Source organism: Alosa pseudoharengus, unplaced genomic scaffold (genome assembly GCF_046254945.1).
Source record: "Alosa pseudoharengus isolate Yale_2024_CS ecotype anadromous, Long Island Sound unplaced genomic scaffold, YU_APseudo_1.1 YU_APseudo_1.1_scf_20, whole genome shotgun sequence".
NCBI lineage: Eukaryota > Metazoa > Chordata > Actinopteri > Clupeiformes > Clupeidae > Alosa > Alosa pseudoharengus.
The window spans coordinates 27,328,955-27,356,762 of record NW_027468664.1 but is presented as its reverse complement, the minus strand read 5'-3'; the positions used below and the strand labels follow the sequence as shown (position 1 = coordinate 27,356,762).

The following is a 27,808-nucleotide window of genomic DNA, read 5'->3' as shown; positions in this document are numbered from 1 at the left end:
AGCAGCCTGTAGGCTACTGTCGTGGGAATAGATTGTCTCAGATTGTAGTCTGCCACTCTGCCTCTGCCTGTGGCTGTGAAACACGACTGCCGGGGCTTTTAAATTTCCCGCCTGCATTCCCTTCCGGGGCTTGAGTTTCCTGCTCTTGCCACATTGAAGCTCTGAAGCAGTAAGGTAGGGGACGGCAGATGGTTCCGCTCTCCAAAATGACTTTTCTGACATAGTTAGCCGCATGTGTGCGCCTCGTCTGGGTGGACACGAGGATATTCAATCTCCCGGGTCGTGCCTGAACCTTCTTCGCCTCCCAGGGGTCAACTTGACGGAGCCCCGCTGCGACCAGCAACAATGCCACAATGCCTGTGGCCGGAGCCGCTGTCACCCGCACAGCTTAAACGTCTAGAGGACCACAAATACAGCGCCTCCGGTCGCTCCTTATTTGAACCGCCGTGCCAAATATACTGGAATTGGTTAGTCCAGCAGATTCCGACGTGGGTTGCGCCCAACACGCTAACCATAATCGGACTCGTAGTGAATATTATTACAACTCTTATTTTGGTGTATTACTGCCCATCTGCAACCGAGGAGGTGAGTTATGACCATCAACCTAATAAAACTTTCCGTGAGCGAGGGTGGGAGGTCGTGCAATTCGTCATGCTGAGTGGACGGTGTTTTCCTCGAGTTGTGTAGGCTATTTTTCCACGCTTGCGGGCGCAGCGGTTGTTTACCACAATAACCAGCGATACACACTGCTTCCGTTTTTTCTGGAACCGAGGCACTGTAGGCTAACGGACTGTTACATTCTTTCCGTCATTGAGTAGCCTAACATTCTCTTATCAAGGGTCTGGCTACTTAATTATTCTTTCACAATATGGCTTACACAACTGTATGTTACAATTTTGACGTAGTCTACGCTTTGTGAACAGTGGTAGGCCTACCATGTACATGTGTGATTGTGTAACATCAGCACATTCACTGGCATAATTACGTTGTTATAAACAGTAAAATCGTGGATGTTCCCTTAGCTACTTGTTAGTGTTGGACAGTCTGAAAATGTCACTTCCTTAGAGTCACTTGACCAGTCACAGGCTCGTTTGTTTGTGTTGATTAAGCGTTTTGGTCTGCTGACAGATCAACGCCGACTTCAGAAAATCGAATTCGATTCTATTGACCTACCCAGCGTTCAGACTTGCTATGGGCCTACTAAGAACAGTCGTAAACTGTATGTATTAAGACTATATCATCAGTGTTTAATGTTAGATAAGCAGGTAGTTAATAAATGTAGTTCACCAAAACCAAAGAGTGCCTGGGAAATATGATAGATGGGTAATTGTTAGGCACACTTTTAGTGGCTTACGAAATGCTCTCAACTGCACCATGACCTGACCCTTTTAACTGCTAAATGTCAGACAATGCAGGACACGGGAAGTGCCATGTTGATTTTCACTTTTTACCCCATGTCAAGGCCTGACGTGACCTGCTCAAAGTCCAGATTCCACTGCCCTGTCACACACAGCACACACACAGCACACACACAGCTCGTGGAGAAACAGGTTAGTCTCAAGTTCGGTTGCGCTTTAACTGATAGAGGAGAGAGGCCTATGTAATTGCTGTTGTAAGTAGGTCAAAACCGTGTGCTATCAGGGCCAGATCAGAGCTGGCTTTAACGGATAGGCCTATCTATCTATCTGGAGATGTTTGCTCCACATTATCTGGGCCTTGTCAGAGGAAACAATCGACACTTTGTTGAGATTTCGACTCCGCAAGACAGAAGTAGGGCAAAGGGTGACCGGTGCCCTACAGGAATTGCACTGGTGGCTTTTTTTAGTTTAGGTTACAAATAATAGCCATGCCAAATAATAGTTCAGGGTAACTGGCTAATGTTTATTTTGATCACACCCTGAAGGCAAATCAAAAGAAGCATCCTCACACACACACACCACACACACACACACACACCTGTGAAGTGAAAGGAATTTGTGTCTCGTAAATGGTTTTTACTGCTGAAGAAGGCTGAAAATCATTTTCCAAGTGGAGGGTTTGTTTATGTGTGTTTAGTGTTTATGTATAAGACAAGAGAATACCTCCTTGTGTGACAGACAGTAAAGCTCACCAATTAAAAGTTCTGGGCTTCATAGACATGGGCATGCTCACCAATCAGAAGTGCTGGGCTTCATAGACATGGGCATGCTCACCAATCAGAAGTGGCCCAACATAAAGTGCCATTTAGAATATTGACTTTTAAATATTATATTGCAAATTAAACCACAATTGCATGTTTGCCAGAAAAATCTACTAAAAAAAACACTAGTACTACTTTGCATGTACTCGTTTAGGTGACACTTTTATCTAAAGCATCTTACAAAAAAGGGAACAAATGAGGTTTTCTGTGACAAGGACATATTAGTGCAGCAGTAAGTACTATTGGCATGAATCGAACGGTAGATGTTTTCCCCAAAATGTGCAGTCTTAGCGCCTATTGTTCATTGACACAACTGGAATAAGACCATAAAACTACACAATAAAAGACATGACGTAAACTTCACTAAAAAGTCACAATACGAACATCAAAACTTCCTTGATTTAATCTGCCTTGGAAAATATATTGGTACTGTATTGGTCAGTCTAACTAATTGTCCATTATGTTGATCCTCAGCGGACTGTTGACTGGTGACGATGTATTTTGCAGCATTACTGTGCTGATCAAAAGAGGCGTTCAGCGTGTGAATAATGATGTGTTTTTTGTCATTTGGTGACAAAGTTGTTGCTCGTGTCAAACACTAGCCTAGGCATTGGCCTGCTCTTAGGTCCAGATGGCAGAAAGTGTATGACATCCCACTGGGGGATTTGACACGATTGGGTAAGCTGGAAAACTGCCCTACCACACATACAGATACACGCACACACACATTTTCACAAACACACACACTCTTAGACATGCTCACACACTTTTATGCTCAGCTTGGTATGTGTGTAAACTCGCCTGGATGTTGGGAATTGGACACATTCATCCATCCACATCTTCCAACACACACTCACTTACACAAACACACAATTACATGTACACATGCAGGTCAGCGTTGTAACCTTGTCCTGCTTTTACTTCAATGAACTATATAGGCTCAACACACACACACACACACACACACACACACACTGACTTATGTGTGTGAAACTGTATGTACATAGCCTGAGCCTTGCCCTGCTTTTACTTCTTGGAACCACACACACACACACACACACACACACACACACACACACACACACACACACACAGTCGTTCTCTGGTTGTAGTAAACCATGATCCTTCCCCTTAATCTGAACATGATTGAACCAATGCAATGGGTTCACTGGGATCACCATCCTGCAACCTGATTTTTTAATGCTTTAATTATATGGGTGCACTGACTCTCCAGGTGAGTTTTCATATTACGAGTTTCTCAGTTATCTGCATATCATGTAACTGGAGGGCCATAAATGGTGTAATAGCACTTGTGATTATAGTGCCACTTAGGGGTGTCACGATTCTCCAAATCCTCGATTCGATGTAATTTTCGATTTTAAAGTCATGATTCAATTCGATTTTCGATCTTTTTTAAATATTACTATTAATGCATTCCTTATATGTTATTTACTCTTTTTGGCCTTTTCTTTTTCGGGGGGCTTTTATTTTGAAACCGCTTTGAACCGTTCCAACCGCGAGGTTGTAATGTAAACAGAACTAACTTTAGGCTAAAACAGAGACGTGAACATAGTAAAATGAAACAACACAGAATGTTAATTTGATTGTTTCAGCACACTCCGAAGAGACCCAAGGTTAGTGTTAATGGAATATGTACTTATAAATATGCATTTTAAGCCTTAAAGTAACTTTGGACTGTAATTAGACGATCTTTTCACTTGCTAAGTTGAGTAGGCTAAGTTAGTTTTAATTGACGTGAATGAACGAATACTTCCACCGCCTTAACAATCTTTGCTTCCACACCGGTGATTTCAAAGTAGCAAGAGGGGCTTTGATTTCGGTAGGTTGGTGTGTAGGCCTATATTTTAACTGGCTGCAGCCTAAAATTAGAGGAGTGTTGACGCTGCAGTTCAGCACGTGCATGTGTGTTTGTGCGTCTTGGCATACACGCTGGACGTGACATTGGGGGTGTGGCTGCATCGTCGATTCTACTTTTAAGTTCGAAGTTCGAGATTGAGATGTAATTTCGATCGATTTCGAAATAAAATCGAAATCGTGACACCCTTAGTGCCACTGACACTGTGCCAACTTAAATGAGCAAGCATTTTTTTTTACTTCATAATTTTGGCTCAACTTTGGGGTTAAGTGCCTTGCTCAGGGGCACAACTGTGGCAGCCTGGAATTGAACCCAAAACTCTTCTGGCTACTGCATGCTATGCTATCCCTATACCTAGCCAAAATACCACCCACCTGTATTTTGTTTCTGTACAGTTGTCTGGCCTGGGAGCTTTGAGCAGCCAAAGCTACTTTACACACTCTCTAGCCACTTGTCGGTATTAATGGTGTTTGTGTGGCTTTAATTGCATACATGAGCAGCAATGTCTATTTATTAGTTTGAAGCATGTTCCATTTGGCAATGTCCACTGAATATACACTGCTGGACACTGCTTAAGTGCTTATCTTTTTGATACATGCGGCCCAGAATTGCTGCATCATTATATGACGGATCAAAAGCATTTCTTGTCCCAGCCTAGATTTTCACGGTCTTAAACCGTCTTCATCAACTTGCAACAGGCAGGACTTTTGAGGTGCATGCATTTTGAATGCCTGGCCTGGTGATGGACATCAAACTTTGACATCTAGAAAAACGGTATTCTGATTTACACATTAGTCATTTAGAGTCATCACAGTCTTGCAAAACATAACAAATGTGAATGCATTTTCAAAACTTTGTAATAGATATCGTACAATCTAAAAAGAAAAAAATATTATGATATTACACTGTGTCATTACTCGTCATAGAACTGAAACAGACTGGCAAGACAAATGGAGCCTTTGCACTTTAATTAGTCTGACTGATGGTCCTGGCAACCGCGCGGTCATGCAGTCATTACTGGGTGGTGACACATCTGAGAAGAATACGAGGTTTTAAAGTGGCCTGACCTGTTTCACACAGGCAATCTTTCGGACACCTCCAGCTCCAGGGCCTCTGTCCCAGATGAGGGTTTAAGTAATCTTGACCCTTTGGGCCAAAATACATTTTCAATGGGGCTTGTTTATTAAGAGCCAAATTTAGCCTGAACCGAAGGACATGGAGGACTGAATGGGTTTATCTTTTAGAGTTACAGAGGCTCTTTTCGTAACAAAAAGGCACAGCCGGAAAAAAAACCAAACAAGTTTTAGTCAACACTATTCATGCTAGGGCTGGTTTGTAAACTTTTGTGGTTTCACACTCGTCTATGTTAAAATAGCATCTCATCATCTGCTCATAAGCCACCACATGCTAACCCATTATGTGTATAAACCCCATAACCAAGTGGCCTCAGATAGCATCTGGCTGTGGCACACATCTGGGGGTGTGTGAACCTGTGCCAGATCAAAGCCTGATCCGTGCCTGCCTCTCAGCTTATTGTCAGGCTGAAGCGTGTCTGCCTTAATCTGGGCAGCAGCATGTTGATTGGGATCATCAGCATGATGGAGAGAAAGGGATAGAGATGCAGATAAATGGTGTGTGTGAGAGGGAGAGAGGCAGGCAGCCAGACAGACAGAGAAAAAGAGAGACAGACAGACAGAAAGAGAAAAAGAGAGACAGACAGACAGACAAAGAGAGAGACAGACAGAGAAAGAGAGAGAGACAGACAGACAGAAAAAGAGAGACAGACAAAGAGATAGAGGGTGAGAGATGCACATGCACACACACCGAGAGAGAGAGATATCTAGGGAGAAATAAAAAGAAATCCTTCAGTTTGCATGTTGACAGCTGTTCACCTCTGAGGCCTTGCTTTGAGGCCAGCACTAACTGGGTCATGGGTCTGGAAAAAAGGGTTTGTTTACAAAAAGGGCTGGCTGGTGTTGTGGGGTGAAATCAATCACAAAAAAGCTACACACACCACACCACACCACATCACACCACACACACACACACACACACACACACACACACACACAAAACAGCTGGCTTAAAAACAGCTTGACCATGACTAGGCCAGATCCTGACCGGACCTTTGTTTGGTCCAGTTTTAGCTGGACAGCAGTCTGTTTTGGGAAAAGATCCACTTCAGAAAAATTAATTAAATGCCAGCACCAGATCCACTATGGGCTCCACCATGGTTTGTTGGATCCAGATCAGTGGATCCAATCACAAAAACACACCTTACAGCTGACCAATCACAAAAACACCCACACATTACAGCTGACCAATCACAAAAAACCCACACTTTACAGCTGACCAATCACAGACGAGAGTCTGGGTCTGTGGGGGCTATTCAAATACAAGGTTTAGTGACAAACCTCGGTGAGGTAATTCCCAGTAATTACTATGGGGATGGTTCACCTCATGGAACTGCACTCTCTCCTTTCACTATTCATCCTCAATATTTTCTCTCATTATTCTCTGCTGGGAAAGAAACCTTACGTGAATATGCAACTGATTTGGACATAAAGCACCGACCACTGTGGTAGGGGAAGGATGAGGACCTGTTTTGGCAAACTCATGCAGGATCATCAGGTCATCATGTAGGAGGATCTTGTGTGGAAATGTCAAGCTAATCAGACCAGTTTTAATTTTTTTAAGTTTTGTGTGCACATATGCAACACGCTCTGCAACACAGACAAACATATGGACCCAATTATCCACTCTTTGGGGTGAGGGTAATAACAAAACACGCGCGCGCACACACACACACACACACATGCACACACACACATGCACACGCACGCACGCACACACACACATGCACACGCACATACACACACACACACACACGCACACACACATACACGTCTGGGCTAGGTTCGGGTCAAATCTACTCAGCAGCTGTTTGTTTGGGAAAAGATCCTCACCAGTGATGAGTGTCTGGCAGAATAGGCTGTTGTGCGCTGCTTTATTTGACTTGGCACTTTCATCATATGAAACAAAGTGCTTCTTGTACACTGGCCGATAACGTTAGCTAGCCGCTCGTCATCATAACATTGTTGGGTGCAGTGTGTTTTGTTTTCCGAGAACAGAATGCATTGTATTAAAACTTCAGCTTCCTCTTTCCAGAGGCTATTTGTTTTTGTTGTTTTTGTGTTATGCCATGGTGTAGTATAGTAGAGCTTAGTCTTGTTGGTTTAGTGTTGTATAGTAGAGCTCAGAGCCTTATAGATAGGGTTCTGGTAGAGCTTAGTCTTGAACAAAGATTCTAGAGCAGAGCGGAGCGTAGCGCTCTAGAATCTTTGGTTTTGAATATCTATGTTTCCTCCTGCTTCAGGAATGTGGACAGCAATTATTTTTTCTATTGCAGTTTGCTTGTTTGCACTCAAGGGAATCTGTTGTCTCTTCTCCCATCTCCCACCCACTCTTCCATCCATCAATCTCTTCTCCTCCCCCTCCTATCCCTCCATCCTCCCTCCATTTCCTCATTTCCTTACCTATCCATATTCCTTCTGTTCCTTCTATACTTTCCTCCCTCTTTCTCTTTTCCAACCTCTCTCCTCTCCCTCCATCTCTTCTTTCTATCTCTTCCCTCCCTCCCTTTCTCTATCTTCCCCTTTCCATCTTTACTTCCCTCTTGCTCTCCCCCAAACTATTCTCTTCATCTTTCTCTCTCTATTCACTATCCTATTCACTGTTCACCTGTCACTCTTGTTGTCTGATTTCCTCTTTTTCTTTGTTCTTCTCATGTATGCCTCTCTTCCATCACTCCCCCTTCTCCCTCTCCTACTATTTGCTCTTTCCTCTTATCTATCTCTCTGACCCATCCCTCTCTCCTTCTCTCTCCTCCCTCTATCCTTCTATCTCTATATCTGTTTTTCTCATCCATCACTCTCCTTCTCCCTCTTGCATTCTTTGCTCTCTCCACTTATTTGTTTCTCTATCCCTCTCTCCTTCCCTCTCCTCCCTCTCTCTCTCTCCTTCTCTCGCTCCTTCTTTTGTCTCCCTCCCTCTTTCCCTCTTTCTCCCCCTCTCTGCAGGCACCGTCGTGGGCCTTCATCCTGAGTGCATTGGGTCTGTTCATCTACCAGTCTCTGGACGCCATCGATGGGAAGCAGGCCAGACGCACCAATAGCAGCTCTGCTCTGGGCGAACTCTTCGACCATGGCTGTGATGCCGTCTCCACAGGTTTGGCCTCCGGTCTACAATAGGGCTGCAAGGCTTAAAGGAACACACCAACTTTTTGGGGAAATTATCTTATCTGCTGTCTATCCCAGAGTTAGATAACAGGATACATACCCTTCTCTTCTCTATGTGTGCTATAACCCAGTCTGACAGCGTTAGCCTAGCTTAGCATAAACCATTGGAAGTGGGTTATTCCAGTTAGCCTAAAGCTAGTCTTTTCAACAAATGGTGTGTTCCTTTAATCAACTATTTTAGTAATTGGTTATTGGGTTTGTGTAAATCTGTAAAGAAATTTTATCAAGACATGTAACAATCTGTTCTTAACCCTTAAACAAAGATCCTTGATTACTAGCAAGATAGAGCAACGTAATTCGTTACTATGGGAGCAAAACGGGACAGTTCCGGTCTGCATAAATGGGAGTGTCACCTTCCCAGGTAGCAAAATTATTATGGCTCAGATTTGGCCCAAAACTGGCTTGCCATTTTGGTAAAGCTCTGGGTGGATGTATGGGCCCTAAATGGCCCAAATTTGACATGCTAAAATCAACCAAAAGTCGGCCAAAGCTCACCCAAAACCAATTTTAGATTTCCAAACTATAGCCTTAAATGTCCCAAAAAGAATCCTAAATCCCATAATCCAGCCAAAATGTAGACATAACTGACCCTAAATGATACCATAATTGTGCCACATGTTTGCTTTTACATAGAAATGATGTATTTATTTATTTTTTTATTATCATTTATTTGTATTATTTGTTTTAATTTATTCAGCTGTCTGTATGACTTTATTGCTGGTAATTGTGACTTAATTGCTGATAATTTAATGGTTAGTCTAGGTTCACTATATACTTAAATTATGTTGTACATTATATATGCGTATGTATCTGTTAAAAAAAACACAGGAAAATTAAATACATTTCATTATGCTTTATTATATGTTTTGGTAGGGTGCTGGATGGCTGGGTAGCTGGGTGCTGTGTAGGTGGGTGCTGGATGGCTGGGTAGCTGGGGTGCTGGATGGCTGGGTAGCTAGGTGCTGGATGGCTGGGCAGCTGGGGTGCTGGATGGCTGGGTAGCTAGGTGCTGGATGGCTGGGTAGCTGGGGTGCTGGATGGCTGGGTAGCTAGGTGCTGGATGGCTGGAGTGCTGGATGGCTGGGTAGCTGGGGTGCTGGATGGCTGGGTAGCTAGGTGCTGGATGGCTGGGTAGTTGGGGTGCTGGATGGCTGGGTAGCTAGGTGCTGGATGGCTGGGGTGCTGGATGGCTGGGCAGCTGGTGGCAGGGTAGCTGGACAGATGGTGGCTGGGTAGCTGGCGGCTGGGCGGCTAGGTAGCTGGGTGCTGGATGGCTGGGTGCCTGTGGCTGGCTGGGTAGCTGGGTGCTGGATGGCTGGTGCCTGTGGCTGGATAGCTGGGTGGCTGGGGTGCTGGATGGCTGGGTAGCTGTGAAACTGGGTGCTGGGCGGCTGGATGGCTGGGTAGCTGGGTGCTGACTGTATGCCATTATGCACTAAGAACAAAACAAAAAACAACCGGAAACCATGATTAGTTTAACTGCAGTGAAAGGGGGGTACAAAAACGACGTTTTAGGGGCATGATCTGGAGAGTGTCTTTGTGCCTCTTAACAGACACAAAATGCAATTAAAATAAAATTTCTGTGCAACATGAACAGGGCCTTACGTGACAACAAGATGCGTTTTTAACTCATGAATAGCCTACATTGCGAAGAAACATTTAACTCAATGAATACATTGCGAAGAAACTATAGGAACATAGATCGGTGACAGTACAAACTTTGAATTTAAACGATTTCTTCGCAATGTATAAGATGAAAATAGATAGATAGATAGATAGATATAGATAGATACTTTATTGATCCCTAGGGGCTCAACGTTAAATGCATCTTGTTGTTCATGTTGCACCGAAATTTCAATTGCATTTTGTGTCTGTAAGAGGCCCACAAAACTGGCAATATAGCTAACTAGGAGCTCCCCGCTAACCCTGGCTATCGGCTCAATTACCTCTATAAACCACAATCTTGTTTTGTAATAGGCAGGTATTTGCTATTTCTTGTTCTAATTATCTAATCCTTATTAACCATAACAGGCTACCAGAGCTGCAGGAATATCGTCGTGGGAACTACCATCTAACGTTAACAGTATCATGGGAACAGCTAACGTTAGCTTCTAACTGTCTCACAACAATAACAGCAAATCCAATGTTACTACGAGTAAATTAATAACATGTAAATGTGTGTAACATGTTTAAAAGTAGGCTGTACAGTTGCTTGACCAAGGTTATTGAATACACTTTCCTGAATGTAAAAGTTAAAAGATGAATGGAGACATAATACATACCTCAACTGCGATCGCTGGTCGAAATGGGGGCTAGGCTGGGTCTTGTCCGAGTAGAAAGTTTGAAAATTCCCGGTCTTTGCTGAGTCTTTTGGTTAGCCAGAAACATGGCAAAACTCTGTCCCGCTCTTCGCCCATCTTCTGGCTGTCCATAAACATGCCAAACAGGCGTATGCGTCATCAGATGCTGTCCCCGCTCTTAATCTAACGCTACGGTTGGCCAGAAATATGCCATAATTCAGCGATACACTACTGGCGCCTTCTTATCTGTTATGGCTGCCCATAATCATGCCAAATTGAAGCCAAAAGTTTTGGTCTGCCAAAACAAAGCCCAAAATCGCCAGATGTATGCCAAAGTGCTGCCAGAAAGTCTGCTATCTGTCACTAAATAAACTTTCTCTCTTAATAAGTAATAAGAACAGATAAACATAATTGTGTTCACAGTATCATTGTCTATAATCATGTATGATACCTATGAATCATTCTTTAGGACATGATATGAATAATTTATTTAGTCATGCTAACGCTAGCTTAAAATACTATACAATAGGGGTGTAACGGTACACAGAAGTCACGGTTCGGTTCATACCTCGGTTCGGACATCACGGTTCGGTACGAGTTCGGTACAATGGAGGGAAAAGCAAAACAAAAATGCAGAAAGCATTTTTTTTTATTGTGCATGTCTCAGGCTGTACCACCTAGTGTCATACAGTCTCTTCCCTGAGCTATCTGCAACAGCCTGAAGTGTGTAAGATGTAGGCTAAACAGTACAATAAGTACCCAGACTCCATCTGTAACTTGTAAACAAAATAAGACAATCAGCTATAAAACTGAAAATAGGCCTACAGTATCTCTTATTTCTGAAAGTGCAAATTACATAGAAAAATGATTTTTAAAAATCCACTTAAGCAAGACCTTCAACATCTGTGTTTAGTTGTATATGGAAGGGTCTACAATTTGCCTCAATATTTTTCATTGTGTGTAAAGTAATAATCTAGCCTACTAACTGTGAAAATATCACACTATTTTGCCTTTTTAAAAAAAACGAAATTGCTCCTTTCATTTCATAAACAGACTACAACTAGAAGTCACGTGACTTTGCCCTTTGACGTTAACTCACCGTAGCATGGTTTGTTTATTAGCCTGGTTAGCGTTGTCACTTTATTTTACTGTCTATGCACTTAACACTACCAGCTCCTCATGTGAGAAGTTACAAGTTACCCCAACATAAAGGTAATTACCACGCGATTTACATAGCTTTCTGTCATTACGAAATCATTTAATTTAAGCCATAGGTTTTGGCCCTATTTGTATGTGTATCCAAAGGCTGCTGAAGCGCAGGGGAAGTTTTTTTCCCCCTCGTTTCAGTGATTGGTAGCCTACATCATCTGGGTGATGGCTTCGAATATGTGTAGCATTTTTTCCACTCACATACCCAACAACTGCTGAACAACGCCGACACACAGTTTCATCTTATCCACCACTCTTTCGCCTGTACTAACGTTACTGTAACTGAAGTTCTCAAACTTGCGATCTTAAAGAGACCAGCGGATCCTCTAACTCTTGTGGGTCTAACCTTAGTGCTGCTAATGACTGACGGACTCGACTGACGACCTACAGATTAGCGTTAGGTGTCGCTAAAGAACTCCCGTAACTCTCGCTACTTAACAGTAATTGCGCATGACATTAATTAATCCGCACACGAGTTTTATGTATTTTTATACCGTGTATTCTCCGTGTAAATTCATACACCGAACCGTGACGCCCGTACCGTTTCGGTTCAATACGAATACATGAACCGTTACACCCCTACTATACAAGTGGATGGGAGTAGCTATGGCAATACAGCTATGTGCTAACAAGTAACTAGTAGTTGAAGGACTTCGCTTAAACTTAATATACTTTTGCAAATTCACTTGAGTATAAACTATCCACTTTAACTAATGTCAGTAATGTTAATCAGCTAGTTGTCATTTCAAAGAAATTACACTACTCCGTTTAAAATGTTACCTTAGCTAAGAGGCTAGCTAGCATGCTAACAACCGGACAGTAACTGGCAGCAGCATGGTCTGATATTAAGTTATTTTATTACAAATCCGAACACTTTTACACAGTTACACTTTTAGGCTTGAAATGATCCCAAACACTTACAGATTATGACAAAATTTTCCAAAAAACCCTCTTCAAATCCAGAAAGACATACCAAAGATTGTTAAGGCGGAGCAAGATACTTCATCAGGAGCCACTTCCGGGAACCCGGATCGCACGAGGGGGGGGGGGGTCAAAAATTTTACCACTTATGCTAAGGTCTTAGTTCTATAGAGTTAGGAATGTGAATTTTGGGCACGTTTTCATGATCCTCAAACCCTTGTGAACATTTCAGGTACATTTTTAGCATTTTTGAGCATTCCAGTCTGGAGAAAATTGACTTTATATCAGGTGTGCGCCGGTTATTTATGCCGCTGCTGTTGGCGGTTTGCAAGGTACGCTCATCAATACGTCATCGACGCGCCTCTTTATGCAGACAGGATTCGATCCCCATTTCGCGCCCATAGACATGAACTACGACGAATTATCTTGCTCCGCCTTAACAATCTTTGGACATACTGTAATGACCAATTTATTGGTAAAATTCCACAAGTCTCCATTGACATTAGTGCAGCGAGGGTTTACTCTGGTCTGCATAAAGGGGGATTTTCCCCCCTCCCCCTTGCAATAATCGCGGAAATTGTCGAACGTTTGGGCCTCTCGCTCCGCTTTAACCCTCTCTGCCTTAAAGGTGTGGGTTTCTGAACATTCTAACATAAGATTCAGTTCCGCAACAATTGAAGGTTCTAAAATTCTATGTTGAATTCAATGGACCCAGATATTCTTTAGAACGTTCATTTTCCAAACATTCCCGTACACCTTTAAGGGTTAAGGGCTCCTATGTGCACCTTATTTGTTTGGACTGGTAATCATCACCAGGTTCTATTCACACATACCTATGAAATGCATACCACGAACGCATTACTCTAGCCTTGAGTCATTACTCTAGCCTTGTCCTGGGCCAAATCTGTGGTGGATCTTGGCCATTCGCATGTCAGTACGAGCCCATCATCTCAGCACCGTGGACATTGACCGGATGTCATGCTGCGACTCTAGGGCTTATTGACTGTTCTCATCTCTCTCATTTCTCTCTCCCTCCATCCACCCTCTCTCTCTCCCTCACTTCCCCCCCCCCCACCCTCTCTCTCTCTCTGGCTATGTGTGTCTCTTTCACTCGTTTCTGTCTGTCTTCTCTGTACTCTCTTCCCCCTTATCCCTTTCTTTGACTTTATATAATCTCCCTCCATCCCTCCCTCTCTCCCTTTATCTTCCTTGCTCCCCGTCCACCTCTCTGCAGTGTTCGTTGCCGTGGGAACCTGCCTGTGCTGCGGGATCGGGCGGTACCCTAATTGGATGTTCTTCTGTGGTTTCGTGGGCATGTTCATGTTCTTCTGTGCCCACTGGCAGACCTATGTCTCCGGCACGCTACAGTTCGGCCTGTAAGTCACACCTGGACCATCCACAGAGCTACAGAGAGGCAGTTTGTGTTTGTAAATATGCTCTGTTTAGGTTTGCTTAACAATATTCAGTTATGTTATGTATGTACATGAAATCATTTAGCAGATTTGTTGCATTAGGGTTAGGTTAGGTTGTGTGAACTTGCATGATTCGGGGTTCTAGGAATGTGTTAGATCTGTCTTTGATCTGAAATCTTTATGATTTGAAATGTAGCTGTGGAAATGTAATTAGACTAAAGGTTGCATCATCATTACAATAGAAATGCATTTATATCAGCTTTAGCATTAGCATAAAGTGTGGCGCTGATCTCTTCCTTCAGGGTGGATGTGACGGAGGTGCAGATCGCCATCACCATCATGTACGTGATGTCCGCCTTTGGTGGAGTCTCGCTCTGGCAAACCGTGGTACGGAGTCCACATATAGATAGACCTTACAGTTTTTCACACTTACATTTTTTAAAACCTTCCACTCTTTTCTCCATTTTCAAACTACATTCACAAAACAGTAAATTTGTGACAGTTCTTGCAAAATCAAACACGCCTCAAAACCGTTTACCTGTCCTGTCCGTGTCAGGATAACGATCCAGTGTGTGATTGAAGTGTGTAACCCCCCATTTCACACAAATCTCTTGTTTCTTGATATTGGATGTCTTGTTTCACCTTTTTTTTTGTGCTCCATCATGTCACCCATCCCGATTCTTAGCTTAACAAACGCTTACGAAAGAAAGGTAAATATTGGGAACTTGACAATATGACACATTGCCATGTAGTAATAGAAATGTGTCATACCACATGGCAGCGTGCGTAATCCAGCCACCGCTGGGTCCTACCCTGTTTCCCCATGAAGCTTCAGCATGAACCCAAGCTTCCCCAGTGCCGAGCAGAGAGCTCGATGGTGTTTTATGCCCCCAACATCGTCTTCCAGGCAGCGCTGCCCCCGTCGACTTTAAGCCACCTAACCCTAACCTTAACCCATGCCTAACCATAGCTTCTTCCAGGCAGCGCTGCCTTGAAGACAACGTTGGGAGCATAAAACACCAAGAAACACGAGGCTTGAAGCCTAGCGCACTATATATAAGTATTTTCTTATAGTAGTGCTCCTATACAGTATTCTACCTCCTCATCACCATAAGTAGCCAAAGCTGTCAAGTGTGTACTGCTGGCTATCCAGCATGCCCTGTATGTAGTTTATAGGTTACTGTAGTACCATAGCTATGCTCTGTTTAGCCACACAAAAATATTCAGCGCTAATTGGTTGATTTTAGTCTGTAGACAACTTGCTTAAGAAAGCATTTACATTCCACAACTTGTTGAATTACATTTTCGTTTGTAACCACCTGTCACCAAACCAAACAAGTAGCCTAATAAATAACCTCCATTGTGTTGCTGTCTCCTGCTGTGTGTGTGTGTGTGTGTGTGTGTGTGTGTGTGTCCTGTCCTCAGTTGCCTGTGCTCGGTGTTAAGTTGTACGTCTTCCCCATCATTGGAATTATCGGAGGCTTCCTGCTCTCCAGCTACAACTACTTCCATGTCATCCTGAGCGGAGGCGTCGGCAAGAACGGCTCCACAGTAGCAGTAAGTTCTGAATGCATGCATCCCCAAACTACTCCACGTTGGTTGTGGGTACAAATGTTATTGGTAGAGCAGATCAAGCATTGTAATGGCAGAGGTGTGTGCCTAACCAATTGGCCACAGATTAGGACTTCACCAAATCATTCAGCATCCTACCTTTAGTTACATACGGACTGGTATGTATATTACCTGAGTGTTTTAAAAACATAACTCAAAACTGACTACTTGTTTGTAGTACTTGTACTTGCTACTTGTTTTGGAATATCAACGAACATCACTAACCACTCGGTGAGTTGCACCGTTCTAAAAACGAACGTTAAAGGTTGTTTTAAGGACATGTTTGTGCATGCCCATAGCCAGCCACTTGGAAACAGTCAAAGGCGATTCAAAATGAGTCGAGACAGGGCCCTTCATCAAAATTTCGGTGTCCACCACTCTAGTTCATCCAAAACAAACCAGAAAAGGGACTCAAAGTGCCAAATACCGGAATTATCCTGTAAACTTAGGGGTTGTGGTTGGTAAAGGTGATCCGTAGAGTCTCTATTGGTGGACTATCCAACTACACTTTTACCAATTGCAAGGGTGGATGTTATGATTTACCATGAAGTTTAGATTGCATTATCTTTCCTGAGTCTTGTTTTTCAAGGGATTCTTTTCTGAAAGTTGTATTTTAAAGGGGCTTTAAAGTTCATATGGAGTTTCAGAAGACCAATTAAGTAATTTCGTACCTATAAGTAGATTATTACGTGTACATTCCTTTTTAGCGACACATTTAAGTCACCTCTTTACCTGGCCTGATTTGAAAGTGAGGTATTCGGTCTGACAAATATTTCATCACTGTTAACTCATTGAGTGCCAAAAACGTAATATTACGTTTTTCCTTCCCATGCGTTGAGTGCCAAAAATGTAATATTACGTTTTTAGCTTTTTTTTTTAAATTACGAAACTAGACACTCTAACACACCTTATATGTGATTTTGGGAACTCTGTGATGAATGGAAATGAAATATATGACCATCGAAAACTCATGAAAACGCAAGATCTGGACATTTTATCTGGACGTTTGATCTTAACTCGGCTTTTGATGGTTGCCGCTTTGTTTCGAATCAGTCACTGATTAGCCTATCAGTGACATGCACGCCAGGTCAAAATCAGGTCATTTATTTTCGTGGGTTTATCACTAGGTGGCAGGTCTCGTTAGATCTCTTCCCAGAAACTTTGCAGGCAACACTTCTCAGGTGCTGAAGGGAGAAATGAAAAAGTCGAAGAAAAAGATATTGCAGCAGGTGCGTTTTCGCCAGACAACGCTGGATGAGTCCACCTTTCTACTAAGACAAGATGACTCTGACTGATCACGACAGGTCAAAAACATTACAAGGAGTGACTGAACACCGTGCTGAGGAGGGAGTTCTATCTCCACCACGAGCCGGGCCTAGCGGAGTGGGTGGTAGGCCGAGTCGCGCTTGCAAGAGGACACGCCCTTGCCAGAGTGCCGAATATGTCGGTGATGGTGACTCATAAAAGACGCAATATCTCCATTTCTAGAAAAAAAAACAGGGATTTTGATGAAAACTAGCCACTGTTTAGCTTGGGATTTCTCAGGAACAGAGGCGTGGAGAAATACACGGTTTGCACCCACTGAGAGCTTAAAGTCTCACCTTTCAAACGAGCCATTGAATGTGTTCATAGCTATAACACAGAATATGCTGTGGCTGTACAAAAATCATCAACAATGGTCTAGATTGCTGGCACTCTAGGACAAAGCTTCCGAAAACAGCTTGGCATTCAATGAGTTAAGGGTGTGCTTGTCTTTGTACATAGTACTGCGTGAGTATTTTTTTTAAATGATAAGGTGAGATGGCCTCAAGGACCCTTGCCTTCTTGCTGATAGTGTTATATACCTCTGAGATTGCTTTTACCAGAGTCCATTATAGGTTTACCAGAGTTTAACCACTATGTGGATTGATTACCCTTAGAACTCATGAACACTCATGTGCTCAACCCATTTGATTCTCACCATTGTCATGTTGTCAATAATCAATGGAACTGGCTACGCCAGGAGCGGCATATACATGATAGCGGCATATACATTTGTAAAAATTAGACAAGTCTTCAATCCCCATCCCCGGTTAGCTGTGTTGAATGGTGACCCTGGTGACCCTGCTCCTCCTCCTGCTCAAGCGAGTAGGACACATTTCAACCATGCTCCTGCTTCAACTATCCTTTTAGCAATTTCCACTCTTTTTCATTCTTTTATTTCGTTTACAAGCTAGTTTAGCAAAGACAGTGAAACCAGTACATTTAGATCTGAAACTTTAGTGGTTAGTTTTTTACTTTAAATGAGCCAGCCAAGTCAACGAGCAAAAACTGAACGGCAATTCACCTTCAAGTTGGATTAAAACAAAATGCGCTCCTCCGGCCAGAGACCCAGGAGATCATGCCGAAAATGTACTGAGCTAGAACAGAGGATTTCTACTTTGGAATCAAAGATGCATGCCCTTCCATCAAAGACAGATGAACTACGAGAGGCATCTCATGAAGTGAGTACAGCAACTACTGGAAATGCAGAGAATGTAACCCAGCAGTCTAATGTCACTGCTAATAGACCAGATGAATGCATCGACCTCACAAAGGGAAATGTGAGTACAAAGCCTTGGCACAGGCAAGGTGCCAGACCAAAAAACAAAAAACGTAAAACAAGAACTGTAATTACCTCAACACCAGTAAATTCAGATGTTAACTTCAGGCCTCGTATCAGAAATACAGACACATCAGCAAACTACTACAGGGCTTGTGGCTCTAAGGGAAGCCCACAGCCCCTAACACTATGGAACAGATTTGAATGCCTCCGGGACGTGACAGAGGAATTTCCCAGGGAACAGACCCAAAGCAGGCAGCGATCAAACCACAACAATAGAAAGATGGGCACAGACAAGAAGCAGCATTTCCAAATGCTTCCGTGTCTGACACAAAAAACAAGCTTGCAGAACTGGTGTCGAAATATGCAACTATCAAGCGCATCATTGTGCATGTTGGATCAAATGACATCTACAGAGAACAGCTGTATGTCAAAGAAGATTTCAAGGAACTTTTCTCAGCCCTATATGAGCTTGGAATACAAATTTTCATCAGTGGCCCACTCCCAGCAGAGGGAAGCTTTGTATTTTCCAGACTATTCAGTTTAAACACCTGGCTTGCAAAAACATGCTTTTCAGTTGGAATGAATTTTATTGACAATTTTAACCTTTTTTGGAATCGCAGGGAATACTTCAGACCTAATAGTACAGAGCTGAGTTAGACTGGGGCCAAGATCTTAACCGAATACTATCACCTCTCTCTCCTGCACCCAACATTTTTTCTGCCAACCTTGAGCCGAGCCTCTGATAAGCGCTCAGTGGCCATACAGACGGAACAAGCGGATGACATCAACATCTCAGCTAAACCAAAACACTCTGCACAGGCTGAAACAGAGATATGCCCACCCCCCCTGCTGTGGGGCCCTCTGGTAATCACCTGGTAGCCTCCACTGAAATGCAGACCTTGGAGAAACATAAACAACCAGCTCAACAATGCCCAGCCATGTCCACTGGACAAGATAAGATGGGTGCTGCTAAAATGACTCAAAGTCAATCACTGGCGTCAAACTCCCTGGAATCTCTGCAAACAAATGGATGCGATGAGCATGAGGAGATAGCACCTATCAAAGCTGCTGAGGGGCTATCAGAAAGGAAGGGTCATGTTGTAACACCAGTACCAATACCCCTCCCCACCTCTGTCGACTCCTTGTCACCACAAAGACACAACAACTTGGAATACACTACTGGAATACATGCTGAAAGCGGAGCGTCTGCAACAAACTCCCCAGGGCCTCAGCAGGCAGATGGAGACTCTGAACCAATATTCAATCCCATCTTCCTTGATTTCCCATCACCACCTACACCCAATCACATCCCCACCCGATCAAATTCCCCAGGCCACCCAAACCCCCTCTGTATATCCATGCTCATCCCAACACTCCCCCACCTGCTCAAACTCCCCAGGATCCCCTGTATACCCATCACCATCCCCACCCCAGCACATGATTTTCCCTGCAAGAATGGAAGGACTGCTGCCAGTAGCCCTGCAACTTGTTAGTAGCCCAAGACCTTCAACTGTATACCCATCAACATCCCACCTTGTTGGTAGACCAAGACCTTCAACTGTATACCCATCAACATCCCACCTTGTTGGTAAACCAAGACCTTCAACGGTATACCCATCAACATCCCACCTTGTTGGTAGACCAAGACCTTCAACTGTATACCCATCAACATCCCACCTTGTTGGTAAACCAAGACCTTCAACGGTATACCCATCAACATCCCACCTTGTTAGTAGACCAAGACCTTCAACTGTGCGTTTTTTTAGTACCCCAAGACCCTTAGCACCAAAGGTGCGCATGACACCTTCATGGCGTCCCTCTTTCCACTCAGAAGAATCTCTTAAGCAGAAACAACCTCTTAGTTCATATTGTCAGCTGGCATATAGCAGCTGCAGTGGACAATTATTTGATGATGATGATGATGATGATGATGCCTGCATTGTATGATATTCTCAGGGTCCCTGCAATATAAATGGTAGTGACAGTAGTTTTGAGAACATGCCGGGACCCAGTAAGCCCATGACATTCTCTATTCCTGTATTGACAAGAAATAGAACACAAATGCATCGAGCTTATAGGGTAAACCAGTCCAATCTCCTACCCGTACCAATTCAACCTCAGATTTCCCCCATGGACCATTTTTCCCCAACACTTACAGCAAAACTAGCACTCCTAAATATCAGATCTCTTTCAAACAAATCATTCTTAATTAATGATCTAATTTGCACACACAACCTTGATTTTTTACTTTTAACTGAGACATGGTTAGATCAAGCAAACAGTGCTGCTACTGTCATTGAATCAGCTCCCCCAAATTTAATTTTTTTGTGTACTACCAGAGCAAATAAAAAAGGTGGGGGGATAGCCACAATTTTTAAGACGTCTTTTCAGTGCAATCAGTCGTCATTCGGTAACTTTACTTCATTTGAATATCTGTGTGCACGCATTAAGTCTTCTCCTCAGATTTTATTACTGACAATTTACAGGCCTCCAAAACATTCAGCAAAAGTTTTTCTTGAAGAGCTAGGTGAACTGCTATCAGTCGTTTGCATAGAGTTTGACTGTCTTATTATATCAGGGGATCTAAACTTGCATGTGGATAATCCTGAAAACAATTACGCCAAGGAATTCATTGCACTAATCGATACTTTCTCCCTAACACAGCATGTACAGGGGCCAACACACTCTCTCGGCCATACCCTCGACCTTGTTATCACAAAGGGTCTCGATGTCTCTACAGCTGTTAAAGACCTGGCCTTATTTGATCATTTCTGCGTGTTCTTTGATGTGTCTATGTCCCCACACACTCAAAACACAGCTATGATTGTAAAAAGGAGAATCATAAATGATCAGACAAGTGCTCTCTTTGAGCAAGCACTTTCACTAAAGTCAAGTCAACTGTCAGACTCTGTAGAAGTCTTATTTGATCACTTTAATGCAAAAATGGCAAACATTATGGATGACATTGCTCCATTACAATTCAAGAAAGTTAAGGACAAACAGAAAGCACCATGGAGGCAAAATCCAGCAGTTAAACTTCTAAAAAGAGAGTGTAGGAAGACTGAAAGAAAATGGCGTAAATACAAACTTCAGATCCACTATGAAATCCATAAAGAGATGCTCCGCACATATAACTCTGAAATATGCAAAGCAAGACAGTCCTTTTTTTCTAACATTATCAATAGAAGTTCAAATAACACTCGTATTCTGTTTTCAATTGTTGATAAATTAACAAATCCCCCCCTCACAATTAGCGCCTGAACTTCTCTCAACTAATAAATGCAATGAGTTTTCATCTTTTTTTAAAGGTAAAATTGACAAAATCAGACTCAACATATCTGCTCAATTACAAATTCAACAACCTGAACTTCCAGCAACAAACAGAGGGAAACTAAACTTGATGTCAGAGTTCAGCTTGATAGACTACGAAACACTTGAAAAAACGGTACAGAATCTCAGCTCTTCCACATGTGTCTTAGACACTCTGCCTACCAATTTCTTCAAAACTGTTTTTCATCTCATAGCGGCGGATGTCCTTCAAATTGTAAATGTATCACTGCTGTCTGGCACTTTTCCTAAGTCACTGAAAACAGCTGTTGTAAAGCCAATTCTCAAGAAGAATAACCTGGATGCCTCCATGCTAAACAATTACAGGCCCATATCCAATCATTTTTTTGTTATTGGCAAAATTATTGAAAAAGTAGTCTTTAATCAATTAACCACCTTCCTAACATCAAATGGTTATTTTGATTACTTTCAGTCTGGTTTTCGGCAAATCACAGCACTGAAACAGCTCTCATTTAAGTTTCCAATGACATACGCCTAAACACAGATTCAGGTAAAACATCAGTCCTAGTGCTACTGGACCTTAGTGCAGCATTTGACACTGTTGATCACAATATTTTACTACACAGACTAGAACACTGGGTTGGATTTACAGGCATAGTTATCAGCTGGCTAAAATCATATCTACAAGAAAGGAGCTTCTTTGTTGCCATAGGAAACTGTACCTTAACACCAACGTCCTTGACCTGTGGTGTTCCCCAGGGGTCGATATTAGGGCCACTATTCAACCTCTATATGCTCCCACTTGGACAAATCATCCAAAATAACTTGATTTCATATCATAGCTATGCAGATGACACACAAATTTACTTAGCTCTGTCACCAAACGACTATGGTCCTCTTGAATCTATGTGTCCAGTGTATAGAACAAATCAACACCTGGATGTCTCAAAATTTTCTTCAGCTAAACAAAGAAAAAACTGAAGTAATTATATTTGGTAAAAAGGAGGAAAGACTTAGGGTTGCCACTCTCCTTGACACAAAAGGGTTGAAGGCAAAGGATACAGTTAAAAATCTTGGTGTATTAATTGACAGTGATCTAAATTTCAACAGCCACATGAAAGCGACAACTAAATCTTTTTACCACCTCAAAAATATTGCCAGACTCAGAGGGCTGATGTCAAAATATGACTTAGAAAAACTCATTCATGCATTTATCTCCAGCAGGGTTGATTACTGCAATGGACTGTTCACAGGCCTTCCTAAAAAGACTATTAAACAGCTTCAGATGATACAAAATGCAGCAGCTAGGATTCTAACAAAAACTAAAAGAACTGACCACATTACTCCAATTCTTAAGTCCTTGCACTGGCTTGCAGTAAGTCACAGAATTGACTTTAAAGCTCTATTGCTTGTTTATAAATCAGTAAATGGAGCAGGACCTAAATACCTGTTAGACATGCTTCAGCAGTACACACCTTCTCGTCCTCTCAGGTCCCAGGTGAAAAACCTGCTAGTAAAACCTACTGTTAGAACTAAACATGGTGAAGCAGCTTTTAGCTGCTATGCGGCTCAGCTGTGGAATCAACTTTCGGATGACATCAAAAAGGCCCCAACTGTAGCCAGTTTTAAATCTAGACTGAAGACCAAACTGTTCTCAGATGCTTTCTGCTAACTGTGCCGAGTTACAAATTCTGAATCTGCCTTGATAATTATTCTACTTTATCTTTTATTACTTTGTTTACCACTTTTGCCTTTGTTTTTTGCTTACTAATTATCCTTTATTTTTAAATTATTTTACCTTGTGTTTTATGTTTTCTTTTTATTATGATCGTTACCTTTTAACTATTCTTTGACTATATTGCCTTTCTATGCTTTTTATTTGTTATTGTTTGGTTTTGTTTATGTAAAGCACATTGAATGACCTCTGTGTATGAAATGCGCTATATAAATAATCTTGACTTGACTTGACTTGTATGGCCTATCTCTAGTTAGTGTCGAATGGTGACCCTGTATGGCCTATCTCTAGTTAGCTGTGCTGAATGGTGACCCTGTATGGCCCATCTCTAGTTAGCTGTGCTGAATGGTGACCCTGTATGGCCTATCTCTAGTTAGCTGTGCTGAATGGTGACCCTGTATGACCTACTGTATCTCTAGTTAGCTGTGTTGAATGGTGACCCTGTATGACCTACTGTATCTCTAGTTAGCTGTGCTGAATGGTGACCCTGTATGACCTACTGTATCTCTAGTTAGCTGTGTTGAATGGTGACCCTATATGACCTACTGTATCTCTAGTTAGCTGTGTTGAATGGTGACCCTGTATGGCCCGTTCCTGGTTAGCTGTGCTGACCGGTGATCTCTGTGTCTCTTCTCCAGGACACCAGTGTGCTGACCCCCGGCATCCACATCGGCCTCATCCTCACCCTGGCCTTCATCATCTTCAAGAAATCCTCCAGTGCGCTCTTCGAGCTGCACCCCTGCCTGTACGTCCTCACCTTCGGGATGGTCATCGCCAAGATCTCCAACAAGCTGGTGGTGAGTGCTGCTGCAGTCCAGTCTGTCTAATCTCTGACCTCTGGGTTGTTCATGCTCCACTGTCCATTCGTGTTTTTTGTTTAGGTTTTTATAGCATATTGTTGGGCTTTTATGCCCTTACAAGAGACAGGACCATTAAGAGATTGACAAGAAGCAAGTGGGAGAGAGAGATGGGGTGGAATCGGGAAATGACCCGAATCAGACTCGAATCCTGTGGGCATTTGGACCTGAATGTGGTGCTGATTTTGTAGCCAGTTATCCATTTGTTTAGATTTGTGCTTGTTTCTGCTCTCTGTTTTTGGTCTTCTTTTGTTCTGTCTTTCTTTCTGTTTCCCTCCTCTCTTTCTCTATCTCTCTCTCCTTCTTTCTTTGTCTTTCTTTCTTTCTGTCCGTTGTGATGAACATGTTGGGTTGCTTCTTGTCCTCAGATTGCCCACATGACCAAGAGTGAGCTGTACCTCCCTGACACAGCCTTCATTGGGCCAGGCCTCCTCTTCCTCAACCAGTACTTCAACAGCTTTATCGACGAGCACATCGTCCTGTGGGTCGCCATGGTCAGTTGCTCTGGTCACCATAATAATAGATGGATGGATGGATGGATGGGAATGAAGAAATTAATAAATACATTTAAGCAACAGAAACCATCACACAACATGATAAAATATGAAGACACTTTATTAGAGAATAGAACTCTTATAATGTTGGTTTGTGTGTGCTGACCCCCTAAGAATAATTACAAAAGTGACTGGACGAGAGTCTTCTAGATGGTGGAGTGGACTATGGTTAAATGTATTATGCTGATTTCAGAAATTTAAAACAGTGAAATTACTGAAATATTCAATGGGAATCACTAACGGTTGCTGTCTTGCTCCATTTTTGTGATGTTTTTTCTTTGTTCCATTTTGTTGAATACGTCTTAATACAATCAGAGCCTAACTTTTGTGTCTGTGTGTGTGTGTGTGTGTGTGTGTGTGTGTGTGTGTGTGTGTGTGTGTAGATCCTGTCCGTGGTGGACCTGACACGCTACTGCACCGGCGTGTGCCTGCAGATCGCCTCGCATCTGCGCATCCACGTGTTCAGCATCACGGCGCAGGCCCCGCCCAAATCCAGATCCAAGAGCGACTGACGATTTGCCCGGCGGGAGGAGGCGGCGGGGAGGTGGGACGGCGATGGCTCCGCCTCCCCGCTCTTAAAAGCAGAAGAGGAGCACCAAGACCCCTCGAACCAAAACCACAACAGCCTTGACTCTGTCACCACCTCCAATTAACCTCAACCCCTTTGTTTTGTTTTTTGCTTTGTTCTTGTTTTAAATCTGTGTTGGTAAAGAAAAGCTAGGTTAGGACCATTTCTCATGAACAACCAGCAGCAAACATGTTAATGTTCAAGAAGTTGAACACTGGAATATTCTCATTGGCTAAAAAACACAGTATGGAGGCAGTTGCCGTCCACAAACTGTGCTGGAATCTCGCTTAGGGAAACATTTCAGACTTCTAGGTATTTCTTACTTTAAAGTCAAAGTCAGTGATATTTTTGTTTAGTAATTTAGTATACGAATATAGCAGACCGTTTTCTTGTCTGTATTTCTACATAATTAGTTAGTATGAAATCCAAACCACTTTTCTCCTGAAATGAAGAATTTACTGGTCACTGCCTTACATGGGTTAACTCCAATCAGCAAAAACCTGCCAATGACACTGAATTGTCTGTGAGCACTTGGTCGTACTCATCTATCTACAGTCTGTCTATCTTAAAGATAACTACTATGCCTTGACACTAGCATAGTCAGTAGAGGTACATGCAGTAGGTAGCTACAACACTACAAATCAGCATCAGTTTGTTATTTGGTCCAGGCAAAATAGTGAAGTCAGTGGTCTGTATCCTACAGTAGTTCACATGAGCAGTGGTATTAACCAGCCTTTCCATTATCAGCATTTTATTTATTTATTCATTTTTTGGAAATCTGACTGAATCGGGTGCGAATTGAGAATCTCAATGAGGTCTGGGTATATATATATATATATATAAATAAAAAAACAATGTTTTTTTTAAGGTTAATTCCCAAAAGAAGTGGACTGGAATGTTTGGGACTCAGTCTCCTCTGCAGAGAGAGAGAGGACCAGCTTCCTGTTCACTGCGTGATCTACTGTCAAGGACTGTGAGAGAGAGGGGCGGGACCATCCGTGTGTGCATCTGTTGAGGACAGAGGAGGACTTCACTTTGTGGGACTTTATGTCTAACCCCCTAACACACACACGCACACACAGAAGAACATTTTTTCCAGGACTTTCTGATGTTTAAGAACGACCACCTTCATATACACCCTTTTGTGAGTCCCATACTGTTTGAGGAAGCAGAAATACACACACACACTCTCCTCCTCCTGCTTTTAATCATCTCCTCCCTAAAGGGCTAATCATTAAAAAAATAAAGTTTTATGTGATTTAATAAATAAGTTTCAAGATTGGATTTATAATATTTGAACTTTTCTCTTAAAATAATTTGCATGGTTGACGGGCTGAGAAACTCTAAAGTGTGAGGTTCAGACCACCATGATGTCACCGTACTGAGATTCTCCAATCTTAAAGACTCTTCATGTCTCTTTTACTTTTGCAGTGTAAGAAGTGTGATGAAATATACCATTGAGGTGCCCAATCAGCTCCGGACAGATAGTGTTCACATCGCTCGATGGTGTTTTATGCCCCCACCGTTGTCTTCCAGGCAGCGCTGCCACCGCTGACCGCTGCCACCCTAACCTTAACCCATGCCTAACCCTAGTGCCTTCCAGGCAGCGCTCCCTTGAAGACAACGATAGGGGCATAAAACACCAAGAAACTATCACATCTTGACATGAACCAACGGATTACTTACATGTTTACATTAATATGTTTCAGATTTTCACATAGGACACGGCTAATCCTTTCCTTACAATAACTGTTGCTTATGACTGTAATTAGCTCTGAGTCAGTTTCTCATTTGCTCAGAACTGGCAGAGGACATCACTGTCAGATAACAAAGGCCCTCATGGGATAAACCACCGAGGCGCCAAATCTGACAACAAATCTGGGCCCCCGCCGTGGCGCAACTGGCTGGGGCACCTGCACCGTAAGCCGGCGACCCGGGTTCGATTCTCGCCCCGTGGTCCTTTACGAATCCCACCCCGACTCTCTCCTGCTCGCTTCCTGTCATTCTCCACTGTCCTGTCTCATTAAAGGCATAAAAGGCCAAAAATATATACTTTAAAAAAAGATGAAATCTGACCTAAAATGACCTGCACTGTTGTACATCTAAAATCACTTTTCTTTGAGTAAGTTTTTTCCAGTTGCTTTGTGGTTGTACAGGAGCATCACTTTGTCAGAGAGCATGAAACCTGTGTTGCGTTGAACTTGCAGCACCTTGGATTGGGAGGCGAGCACGCTAGCAAGGAAACTAAGACACATGGGTGCTAGTTATGTACTCAACTGGGTACCATTACACACACACACACACACACACACACAGGCTAAATCACTGAAATCTGACCAGCCTTTAAAAATGATGCAGTTTTCTTAAGGAATTCATTATTTGCAACAGTTTGCCATTTTTAGAGATAAAACCAAAA

General features: G+C 42.7%; 1 protein-coding gene across 1 annotated transcript; it reads left to right on the top strand.

The window, feature by feature from the left end:
- Nucleotides 1-137: 137 nt before the first annotated feature.
- chpt1 (choline phosphotransferase 1) lies at nucleotides 138-26,683 on the top strand. The gene is made up of 8 exons (XM_076296983.1): nucleotides 138-585; nucleotides 8,135-8,282; nucleotides 14,018-14,159; nucleotides 14,498-14,582; nucleotides 15,621-15,752; nucleotides 24,052-24,210; nucleotides 24,639-24,764; nucleotides 25,208-26,683. The coding sequence occupies exons 1-8, from the start codon at nucleotides 346-348 to the stop codon at nucleotides 25,334-25,336; spliced, it is 1,161 nt and encodes a 386-aa protein (XP_076153098.1). The 5' UTR covers nucleotides 138-345; the 3' UTR covers nucleotides 25,337-26,683.
- Nucleotides 26,684-27,808: the final 1,125 nt, after the last annotated feature.